Raw genomic sequence first — 12,496 nt, 5'->3', positions numbered from 1 at the left:
GGCAGAAGAACTTAAAACACACATTTACCACTTCTGCAGGATATCCTTTCAAGTAGCAAGTAGGGCTACATAAACATAGCTGTAAATAGTAAATGTAATTTTGTCGTCAGAACACTTTTCTGACAATAGATATTGGATTCACACATTAAGTCCTGCTGTGTCTGTCAGGGACACAGTCAGGGAATATGTATGTGAGTTAAAGGCAGAACATCTTTTCTGCCCTTTCTGAAGATCCACCTTATCTGCTCATGGGGAAAACCCTTCCATTTCCATCTCTCTTCTTTTTCATCAAAAAGTGTGGAAAAAAATCACAAATCTGACATTATTACACTCGTTCTATTGAGCAAATTTATTCTTTTAAATTGGGCTTTGAGATAGCCCAATATAGTGGCAATGTGTACATTGATTACACACAACCCACACAGACAGCGAGTCTATCAGCATACATGAAACATTCTCATCGGACTTCCACTGTGTGTTGAATACTTCTTCCTACTCTATAAGTCACAATGTCTTTTGTCTCTATAATTCTTTAACTTAAGCACTCTCTGCACAGTGCCCAAAAGGTACCTCTGTTTTTTCCCCCAAAGCATTAACTTCTCATATTAAACTATATGAAATAAATATACTGCAGATGACTTACACTAGCTGCTGTTTTCCTTAATCAAGTCTAACACTCCTTTCCCCTTGAAGCTTTTCTCTGCTTCCCTGAGTAAGAGCACAGAATGACACTTTCCTTCGAAAAATAAAATTAGGAAATGTTGTAAGGTCAAAGACAAGGTTAATTCTCATGCTGACCACATAACTCCTCTTTGCTCTGGCAGCTCAGGAATTAGTAGTTCTCAGTTAAAGCCCTGAAATTAGAAGCTCATTGACTGTCTTCATAAAGTTAAGTTTTCAGAGCACAGAGCATTGAAAACAGATCACGGGAGCTGAGGGGTGATTAATCACCCTTCTCAAGCTGTAACAATGCCTCAAAATGTTACTGTATTACTATTTCTTTAGCAGCTACCCCGGGTTTTCAGTGAAAACATTGATTCAGCCCTGCTGGAACAAGTAGAAAAGGTGCTAAGTACATATCCTTTAAAATGTGTACATACTTAGAATATGAAAGCTTTTAGTCCTTTGGGCAGCTGGTCAATGAAAGTAAATGAGGTGGAATACTCAGCATATTCTATGATTCCGTGAATACTGCCAGTAATGTCACAATTGTCAGCGATCTTCCAGCTCAGCCATGACCCTGCCATTCCCACTACAGTGTGTGCAAAACAGGGGAAAGCTCCACTCTGAGAATGTTTTACAGATGAGTTAAAATCTCTCTGTACAGGCTGCGAATGATAGGGAAAAAAAGGGTGTTTATTATACTCTCAACACAAGCTGCCTACCAATGTTACAGGGTAACACTGTTTTGTTGTTTTGTTACAGGCAACAAAACAAATCCATGATGCAATGGAAAGAAAGGCTACCTATCGTTTTAAAGTGTGTCATACAGCTTCTGAATGGTAGTAATTAATATCTCTAATGAGATTACTTCATTAATAGGTGTTTCCATTACCATTAATACATGCTAATAGAGGCAATGGATATAATTCTCCATGTAAAGATTCTGATTTGTTTGCAGGGATAGATGTAGTCTCAATCCAAAACCATTGAATGACAGGAGTAAGTTTTCAGCTCCTGAATTCCTGTCCTGGAAATCTTACATGGAAATGCATATGTATACCATGCGTTCCACAAGATGGGTTGAATGGCTGAAGATCAGGTCTCTCAGTAAACCTGAAGCTAATGATTAACAGCAGACATATTTACTCTTCCAGGGCAGAGCTGCTAGTTAATTGTGAGACCTTTTATAAATACTGTTAGCATGCAAAGAGACAGTCATCTATGCAAGTATTTACAGCTCGGCCATGTATTATAAATTTAACTGCCTTACAAAGACATACAATGCAGATGCTATTGCTTGTGTTACTTTAAGACTTTCTTTATGCAAAACCTTTCCCAGGAAACAGTATAAGAGAAAAAACAAGGAACAAGACACAGGCCAGGTGAGAACTCTGAATGAGGGGAATTTGTTTCAAATTAAGACCAAGGTCTCACCTCTACAAGCAGGTTTGTGTATGACAGCCCTTGGGTCTGGACAGAGCCCTAAAACTGAGAGGCTCCAAACAGGCTTAGACATTAGTTTGTACAGAGCTAAGCTTGAAACGTAGGGCTTTCAAAATATACCTTTGCAATCTCAGGTTAAGTGTGTAGAGTCTCACAATGAGCTGAGTTTACAATTCTGGAAAACAGAAGTAAGACAGGTCTGAGTGTACCTGCAGACAGTTTATGTGTTACTGTATCACTACAAAAGCCTCATTTACATTGCTTTAAATTAAGGAAAGAGGTCACAAGAATTAATGTAAGCTTTCAGTGTTGACACAGTGGATGTTTTTCATCTGGAAATGTAATGCTTATATACACGTATATAATATATACTTTTGCAGATCCTCTGCTATAGTAGCTTAGAATCTCACAACTCTTCCCCTGGAAATAGAAATATTATAGTAAAATAATACTTTAAAATATAATATTTAGATGTATATAATTTTATATATACATATAAATATACATTTAACAACATACAAGCCTATAATGCAGGAAGAAACGGACTGTAGAGCACCCCAGTCACACCACTGCAGCTTTCCCTGATTGCAGCTTTCTGCACTCAGATACCTACATCTAAAAATCCAAAGATACAGCAAGTAGAAGTACTGTGGTTCCTTGATTATACCAACCACAAAGTAAACTGTGTGTAATTTATATGCAATAAAGTGTAAAAAGACTGCACTTTTCATCAATTACTCTTAGGTTTTGTTTTGTGGTTTTGATGTGTTTGGTCACAGTTAATATGGTACCAGCGCATTGACCTATTTATTTCAAAGGTAAGACTGAGGAAAAGAATATAGTTTCTGGTAGGAGTTTAAAACACAGGTGTTTAAATAGTTTATTACATTGAACAGCATTAATGCAATATTTGAGCTGCAAAGAAGGATTAGAAGTACATTTCATCCGAATATTTAGATGCACAAATCCTCATGAAAAAGTTCCACTTTCCCCTACCTGCTTTAATGAATTTCTTGCCTGAAATACATAAGTAGTGAAATTTTTCAGACTGTAAGCTCTGAGGAATTAAGTAATTTTTCATTATAAAACAAGTACAGAAAAAAAAAACAACTAGGTCAGTCCACAGTTTACATAGTCTTGTGTTAAATTTGTGCAACAGAGAAGAAAAGCTTCTCTGTGCCCAAGGTTCAAAACTCCATTGGGCCAAACTCCACTTGACTTGAAAACTGGATTCAGAGAGCAGAAAGATTTTAAAGGATGATTAAAGTCAGTATACATAAACCACTGACAAAACCTAAATTTTAAAGAAGAAATGGAGGCAGACACATGCAATATTTTTCAAATGCCATCAAAACAGTATCCAATAGAAACCAATGAACATCAGCTGAAGTCTTGACATACAGCCCAACTAGCTTTGCTCTCAGCCATTAGCCAGGCATCACCAACAGCCACAACTACAAGAGGTGCAAGTGCTGCATGACAGATGCATATGAGAGTTGGATGTACCTCGGGGACCAAATTCAGCAAAACTCCAGCACCTTGGGCTTCACCACAGAAAGCATGTGCTGTAGTCTTTGACAGGACTACATGACACATATAACCTGAGCACAGCCTTGGAGCACAGATGTGCCAGTACAGGTGGGGAGATATCCAGCCACTTTGAACACAAATCAGACATGTTTCTGTGTCACACTTTTTTGACTTACTGGCATAACCAATTTATTATTTCTGAAATATGTGCAAGGACTTGAAGGTCTCGGGAAACAGACAGTGAGTAGAAGCTGTCAGCATGAGAAACTGATATTTCTTTCCTTACAGCAGTGACAAGCAGTGGAGTTACACTTCAGTGGCATTACCTTCCAGAGGCCCAGTGACCCTACACACATGCCACTGGCATTACAAACAACTTTTAATAGACATATATAAGAAAGCTGAGCTAAAGTGAGAGTTTCATCAACTTTGCTGATGTTTTTAGCATTTCAGACAGTTCTCCAGGCACCTCCATGAGTCTGCTTGCTTCTTTTTCCACCTAATGGCCATTTCCAATATCCACTAATGTCAATTATTAATATAACTTCTGCACTTGAATTGTGGAGGAGACAGATGGTGTTGAGAATGTACAGGCATTACTACTGAAAAGGTCAAACATGGGAAGTGTATAGATTTCCTACAAGGTGTACGATTCCTTAATTGGGTCACATCTCCATGGTAAACCTAACAAAATTGAACTATTCTGCATTAGTTATTCCAGAATAACTCCCTATATTGACTGTCTACTCAGTAGTTAATGCTTGCTTGTACTGCTGTGTCTGACCTATTTATTTTTGAAGCCTGGTCAATTTATCCATATAGACAAAGTCCATTTAATTCTACTTTTACGATTAAGCTTGAACTTAAGAAAATGTTTACTGATGGGCTTAACAGTAAGCATTGGCTTAAATCTCATCAGTTTCAACAGTGTCTTATTTTTATGAGCCCTAGTGAAAACAGAATTGAGCTAGATAACAATAACAATAATAATCTTTGTGATTTTCATCTTTACATTATCTTGTCACTTGAAAATGCAAACATTAGCCTCAATAGCCTGAAAACCCTGGCACAAGGCCTCTGTCTGAATGAGCATGGGTCAAAGTGTCCTATGTTCTTCTTGCTTTTGTGGGTTTGGCCACTAGGGCCCTGGACCAGCTTGGGAGGAGCAGAGCTGGTGGCCTTGGAGAACAGTGCCGTGGAGACAGCCACAGGCCTCAGCAATGGTAAGCTCTCCTTTCCCTGGGAGCTGCTTTTAAAGGGAGGCTGTCCCACTGGGTCTTGCCCCAGTTACAGCCCCAGATGCATCCCCAGCTCTGTCTGTGCACAGCCACTGCCTTGACTCCCGAGCTGACATCTCAATCTGGCTTCATCCTGGCCATCCCACCCGTGGTCTGCCCAGCCATCATGGGACCACGGCTGACCCTGGTCACTGTCACTAGACCTGACCCTGACATGACTACATGACTTGACCTTGTCCCTGTATCATCACCACGGCCCTGCCCCATCACCACTGGGCTGTGGTGGACCCGTATGCCCTCATCAGGCCTGACCTCGACCCTGGTTCTGACTCAGTCCCCTAGCCTGGCCACGCCACCACAGTGACCAGCTGGGGCTGCCTGTCTGTCTTGCTGGGGTAGTGGGAGGGTGGGACAGGCCCTGGGGGCAAGCAAGTCCCTGCCCTGCCAGCCCTGTGGGGAGCCACCATGGGGAACCACCATGGCCCCAGTAACCTGAAGAAAGAAGAAATACATTCAGTGCACTGCAGACAAGCTCTTTGAAATGTAACACAACTCAAAAGGTGATTCTGGGTCTCCGTCTGCCATCACACACACTATAGGAAGTCCCTTGCTCTCAAACACAAAGCTTTGGAGGAAACGATTGACACTGGAATTAGTTCACTATGAAAGCACAAGACCAATGAGCTGGCAGCAATGCTGGTCCAGACCCTGCTCTGTAGATGTAAAACTGGAATTACACCACAGACTTTGGTCTAGTTAGCCCAGACAGACAGGGCTAAAAACTGACAGAGAAGAAGGCACATGCTGTGCCCACCTACCCCTGGCCATTTCTACCTGCTCTTCCTCATCCCATGTGAAGTCCCAGTTCCTCCAGGACTCACAAGATAGGACTATTGAAAAAACACAATGAGGAAAAAACTCGATATGCAACTTAACTAACTGCATTTGGTTACAGTACCTCCACTCAAACAAGAGAAGTCCCAAAATGGGATTATTTATGACAGTAATTGTTTACCAAAGTGTGTGAAGGTTTTTAGATCAGTCTTCCCTGCCATTTTTGCTTCTATTTGCACTTCTTTAGCATATTAGTGCTTCAAGGCTGCAAGGACCTGTTTTCCTAAGTGTTGACAAACCACTAAACATGCAGGTGGCACAGTATCAGTGGAAAGTAATAATAGTATCTCCTCCACAAACAAGACACAATAGAACACTTGCGCCCTGAGACATTCCCGGGTGGAGTATCTCTTATGAAAGAATTTCTTTATTAATGCTTTGTTCAGGAAGGAAGCTCCACTGAAACAACAATATTCCCAGGTAGTGCTCTCCTGGTATTCAGCCTGCTCTCCTCATGTATTTTGGAGTTCATTCTAAAAATTTTTTGTAATTCTGAGGAGTTGGGCCCTAAATCTAGATCTCTAACACCCAATAAATTACTCTTAGTCTCCAAGAGGGTAAAGAGGACTACTTCTGTGAATATGACAAAACAAAGGCTGCAATGGCATACCCCTCAAACTGTAAGCAAGACAATATAATTGAAGCACCTAGTATGAGTATGCTCAAATACATACAAAGCTGAGTATGTCTGTACTTCTGCAACAAATGCCTTCCCAAGGTTATGAGAATGGAAAAAGATGAAAAGATACATTTCCCATGCAGAGTTTTATTCCTGCCTTCTATTGGCAGACCCATGAGAGTAAATGTTGACCAAGAAAATACAGTAAGGAATTACATGCAACAAATGAACTCAGTAGATGATCTGCAGTGAGGCAGTAAGAACAGTTGTAACAAATAAGTACATCCAAATGATTTATTGCAAAGACTGTTTAGAACAGTCTAAGGAGAGGATTCATCTTTCCCACAAGAATCATATGTTGTTAATGGGTCAGCAAGAGTGAAGGACTGAGTGGTGCTGACTGTACCTCCCAATTAATTTCATATGCTTTTCAACTTTTAATTTGAGGATAAATTAGAACAAACTTCTGCTTTGCTGCCACCTATTCTCGTTGTAATCTGTAAAATAAATCTATTAAATAAATTTTTAAAAAAAGCAAAAAACAACTGGAAAAGAGCAAAACAAATTAATGCAAATGGAATAAGTGCTCTTCTCTTCCAAAAGTTCCATTCCCTTTTCTTCTTTTTTTCAGTTCCTATTCATAGACAGTGGCTGGTGCCCAAGATATGCTCTAGAGCTGGTAATTAATTTTTTGCCATTCTTCCTATTGAAAAAAAGAAAGAAATCCTTACACAATACAGGCACAGTTAGTTTTCGAAACATGATCTAGGAGATACAACTGCTATTCAGGGAGGTAGGTTCATTTCCCCATTCAGTGGCTCAGTCCCTCAGTTATTTTCAATGTCCTGTTTGAAAGTGAAGATAAGAGTATTTCCCTTTTTCTCAAGGATTAATAAACAAAACCAGCACAAGGCTACTATATGTGGTCATAATAGGAACATTATATGAAACAGACAAATCTCCTAAATAAAAGTTATTAAAGAATAGAGAGCTCTTGTGCGCTTTTAAATACATTTTCTATTTATCCTTAGCTCTTCCGCTATATCTCCCAACCATCCATTTCTTGGACAACCTGCAACTGTACCAGCTGTTCCCACTGTTCCAATGCCACATCCCCCTACCTGCAGCCTCTTTTAAGTAGCTGGCTCCATGTTTCCTGGCTCCTCTCAGCTGCTTTCTGTGGGCCCTGGTGCTGCTCCAGCAGTGGAGGTGCATCTCAGCACCCAGTGCTCAGACACTATGAGGCATCAGAGCCCCAAAGCTGCCGGGGAAGGTACCTGCTGGGGCACTGCCCGCCTCTCCACACTGCAGAGGGAGGAGCTTCCTTGGAGATGAAAGGCAGTAGCTCCACCTCTGTACAGAGGGAGGAGCTTCCTTGGAGATGAAAGGCAGTAGCTCCACCTCTGTATCCCATAGCTTCATGCCCTACTGCTGCTAAGCCTTCGTACAAGGACTGTCAGTTCCTCTGCTACCTGCCAGGCTCTGAAGTGCTGTCCTGAAGAGATGGGAAGCAGCCAGCAACCCTTCACCCTACCCATTAGCTTCTTGGATAAAGGACAGAAAAGAGAAGCACCTACAGGTTTGTTTAGCCTTTGGGACCTGGGGCTCTCCATGCAAATATTAGCTGTCAATTCTTTTTTTATTTCTGTCTCCAGCAGCTGCAGAACAACACTGAGGAGGATGAACTGGGTGCACTCTGAAGTCTTGAAACCATAAGTCAAATAACATCTAGAGTGTTTTTATGTTGTGATTTTCAGGGCTATTTCATTACATATGGAAAGCTGACCTGTGGTGTTAGTACCTGTGCCTACAGCAAGCATTCATTGTGTTCTTACAGAAATTGAATTGCTAAGGAGTCATCTGAACATGCTGCACTTTGATCATGCTATATTCCTCCATATCTTCTCCTGGGCATCTAACTGATTGAAATATTTGTCAGAAGGAACCTCCTTCCACAAGCATCTGCAAAATCACCAGTTTCATTAACCAGGCTTACTAAACTAGCATTTCATAACTTGAGTTGGACTTCTGCCTTGACAGTGCAATTACTACTATGGAACAATGCATGTATATTAATATACAGACCCTAAACTCCATCTCTCTCCCACGCTAACACTTATGATAAATGAGGTTTTCTCCGAATTGGTATTACGAACGAGATGGACTGGATGAACAAAGAATACTGAAGCCGAGTGTTACCCAAGTCCAAAACTAACATTTTCTTTTAAATTAAATACGTGATTAATAAGTTTCTGAATTATTTTCAGTGCATATAGCAGTGAACAGCCATGTGAGGTATACCAAAGCTGACTGTTGCTGCTTCTCTGTTTTGAGGAAGAAGGTGTCAGATATGGCTGATTTGCTGTGGCTGTTCAAAGGTACTGCTGAGAGGAGCCACGAGAGGGCACTGGAAAGAAAACAAGACAAAAAATGTCCTGTCAGTCCTGGGAACCTGCAGCCCAGGGCACATCAGGAGCTGGGCTCCCTGCCAGTGGCAAGAACAAATAAAGGTCCAACAGGACACACAGTTCATTTCTGCATAAAAGTGAAAGCAATACTGAGAGGTCTTCCAGGCTAGGCTTAGAGGTCTGAAGCCTGTCAAGGGAGCCAAGAAAAGGCCGACAGTACCCAGAGAATGTGCTGAGGCATCAGGAGGAACAGGGAGGGACAACACTAAGTGGGGTTGAGAATTACACAAAGGCACACAACTGACCACCCAACTCACATGTTCCCACTCCACACAAAGGCTACAGAGAAAAAGGGAGATGACAGGGGTTGTATGAAGCAACTAGCCTTTTCCCAGAAAATATCCACAATATGCATCTGATTTCACAAAGGCATGGGTTGTCTGGGTGAAGAGAGAAACAATGGTTCTACCCAGTTGCCAGTGTAGGTAAGCAATAAGAAAAGAAAAACCATATATATTTATCTGGAAACAATTACAAGCTCAATACATTTGAGGAGGAATTTCAGGAGGTCAGTATTTCATGTTGCACTGCAATACATTTGCGTTTATCTGAAAATCAACTCCCCTGAACTATGGTTGTCATGTGTTGAACACAATAAACCACACAGAATGCTAGGATTCATCTTCTGATCTTATTTCATGCCAGGATTCATCTTCTGATCTTATTTCATGTTTCAAAATTAACTAGTGCTAACATTTTTCTATATAACAAATGCAACTTGTAAAAAGAGAAAAGTTTGTTCCTGCTTTTTTGATTCCAGAGTTATATCTGGGAATGGATTTCAATTTTTCATTGATCTTTTAAGAGACTGGCAGACAGCTATGTGCTTGCTCGTATGACATCAAACAGCATGGACAAGATCAGCGCAGTCATTAGAACCTGACTTGTGGTCTGCCAGCAAATGCTTCATTCCCTCTGTCAATCCCGTCTAGATCATTCTACACAGGGACCTATACTGTAAATACAGATGGTCACTGAACAAACTTGACCAGTGAGCCTGATGTTTGTTATTGACTTGCTCCCTGGCTCTGCCCAGCTCCAACTAGCTCTTTACAAAACCATGCTTGAGAGCAGTTCAAAGGACAACTCACTTCAGTAACTCTGTGCAAACAAAAGCAGTATTGATGGCACTGCTCCTTCCATTCCACAGCACTTCCTACATGCCTCATGTGATTGATGGCATAAATCAAATAGCTTCAAAATCACACTTTTAAAATATCCCAGGAGTGGGCTGCCACAGTGCTCAGGCATTATTTTAAAACTTTTAAACTGAAAAAAGTCTACAAAGTTAATTATCAAAATAATAGTAATAAGAATGACACGGAGGAAGGCATATGAGACAAAGAGGAACAAATGCAATTTTGTTTAGAACCTCTGAAGCTCACTGTGGTCATATAGGAACTGCAGGATTTGGCCCTCCAGGGTGATCACTGTTATTACTTTGATTATAGTAGCACAGGGCAACACCACACAGACTGGAACCGGTCTGCTCCTGATGGGAGTCCCCTGGCCTGAAGAGCTTACAGTCTAAATAAGACCAGGTAGACAAGTGGAGTGAGAAGGAAAGTACTTTTATTAGGCCCAAGAGAGATTAAGAAACTAGCCCAAGGACACATACAAAGCCTTTGAGAGATCCAGAGTTTAACCTAGATTTTCAGTATGGCGCCTTGGTCATAAACACTTCGCCTATCTTCTGCTCAACCTGTGAATGCCTCTTCAGCTGAGGTTTAAACAGACTACATCTCAGTAAAGCATCACCAGAAACATCCTGTTATACCATGTTTATTTTGACAGCTTTTGCATAGAGAACACTTTCTATTGACAAAGTCCTAAGCAAACAGATGGAGAAACAAAATTTGGGGGCAGGTGAAGGCCTTGAGTTCAAGCGTAGGCTATTGCTTCACAAGACTCTGTACATCATTGAAAGCCTCAATGCATTTACTCCAGCTTCAGTCTCACCTAGGGTTTTAAACTATCCAGCTATGCAATTCCCCCTATCCAGCAAAATATTCCTCCTTTTTTTGGGGGTCATAATGGGACACATGGAACAGAAATTAATCAAAGAAAGAAAAGTAATGCCAAATTATGGAAGAAAGAAACCACCAAACTTAACTCAGTCCGGGTTCATGTGCCACAGAAAACTAAGATAAGTTTAAGATGTAAGTCAGTGTTGACATATAATGTTTAAACATGCCCATCATAAAATGCGCGTAACTGAAATAAAAAATACACAGTACAAAAATCCACTTCACGGAAGTGTTACTCATTAACATTCCTTCTGCATCTTACACGAAAGAATTACTTGTGAAAAGTGCCCACTTGCGAATCTGAGAGGACATTGCCTTTCACTTCACAAGGTACCAAGTCTCACCTGGGGGAAGAAATTATAACCTTTAATGATAAACGGCTTATTTTTCCAGCATAATTTCTATTAATTCCTCGACGTTTGCTCTCACTATCCACACAAATAGCTTTGATGATTGCATACGGGAGATATAGGCTAGAAGCAAGGTCGAGGTTGCCCTATATCTTCATACGGCACAGGACATTCAATTAAGTCACTTTCATGAGTCTTGTGAACAGACTTTCAGTCAGGTGAGTGCCTGGCTTGGTTTCCAAAAGCTGCCCCGATCGGCTCCGGGATCTGCTCGAGAGCTGCAGAGCCGCCACGTCTCCCTGCAAGGTCCTGTACAACTTCACCGTCGCCGTGGTCTCCCGGGTACCGGTGTTTAGCCCACACCCCCAGCCAGCAGCACGGCGGCGAACAGAAGCGGCCTCCTCCTCCTCCCCGGGGAATGAGAGGTGCCAAGGGAAGCCGCAGCCGTGACTCAGAGCCGTCTCTGTCACAACACGCGTTTCCCAAACGCTTCAGAAGCCCGACTTCCAGATGCTTCAGAAGCCCGGCTCGGGCGGCCCCGCAGCCGCCGGCGCTGGCAGGAAGCTCTGGCGCTCCCGGGTGTCCCGGCAGGATCGCCGCTTCCCACTGGGAGCGCAGCCCACCCTGCCGCGCAGCACCGCTGCCCCCGCAGCGCCCTAACCAGCGCAGCCCCTTCGCGGCGGGGCACCCTCCCTCTCTCCCTCCCGCTGCCCCTTTCCCGCTCTTCCCGTCGGGGCTGGGGCCGCCCGCCCCGCAGACCCCGCTCTGCGCCTCCAGCTCCGCGCGGGCGCGTCGGGCACGGACGGGGCGGGAGCGGAACCCGGTTACCTGACTCTGTCCTTCTCTGCCCGCCGGAGCTCCGCGTCCCTCTGCAGCACCCGGAAAATCGCCCTGGCTTCCTCCTCGTTCAGAAAACTGAGATCTGGCCCCTGGGGCGCTGCGGTCATGGCTTTGCTTATCGGCGGGCGGGCGGGCGGAGGCGAGCGGGCAGCGGTGACCCCCGCGGAGCGCGGGGCCACACCAGCATGGCCGGACCCCGGCAGGACCGCGCACGCCGGCACCCGCGGGACGCGTTTCCCCCTGGACGGCGGGAGCTCCGGGCGCTCGGTACCGCCCCGCACCGCCCTGGCGCGGATGGGCAACACCCTCCGGAGCCACCGCAGCGCAGCCCGGTGGGGCGGGGCGGGGAGGGGCAGGGCAGGGCAGGGCAGGTAGGGGAGATGGTAGCGCTGTCGGGGCCGGAGCTGGACGTAGAAGGGGAGTT

General features: G+C 43.4%; 1 protein-coding gene across 3 annotated transcripts in view; it reads right to left on the bottom strand.

Moving 5' to 3' along the window:
- LOC113945225 (KDEL motif-containing protein 2-like) overlaps positions 1–12,283 on the bottom strand; it is a 56,936-nt gene extending 44,653 nt beyond the window's left edge. For all 3 annotated transcript variants that reach the window (XM_027642971.1, XM_027639580.1, XM_027640424.1), the window contains exon 1: positions 12,061–12,283. In XM_027642971.1, the coding sequence (XP_027498772.1) occupies positions 12,061–12,179 (119 nt within the window). In that variant the 5' untranslated portion in view covers positions 12,180–12,283. The remainder of the gene's footprint in view (positions 1–12,060) is intronic.
- Positions 12,284–12,496: the final 213 nt, after the last annotated feature.

The sequence above is a fragment of the Corapipo altera genome, unplaced genomic scaffold, assembly GCF_003945725.1.
Source record: "Corapipo altera isolate COAL_440 unplaced genomic scaffold, ASM394572v1 0, whole genome shotgun sequence".
NCBI classification, from domain to species: Eukaryota; Metazoa; Chordata; class Aves; order Passeriformes; family Pipridae; genus Corapipo; species Corapipo altera.
This window is presented reverse-complemented; position numbering and strand designations above follow the sequence as displayed.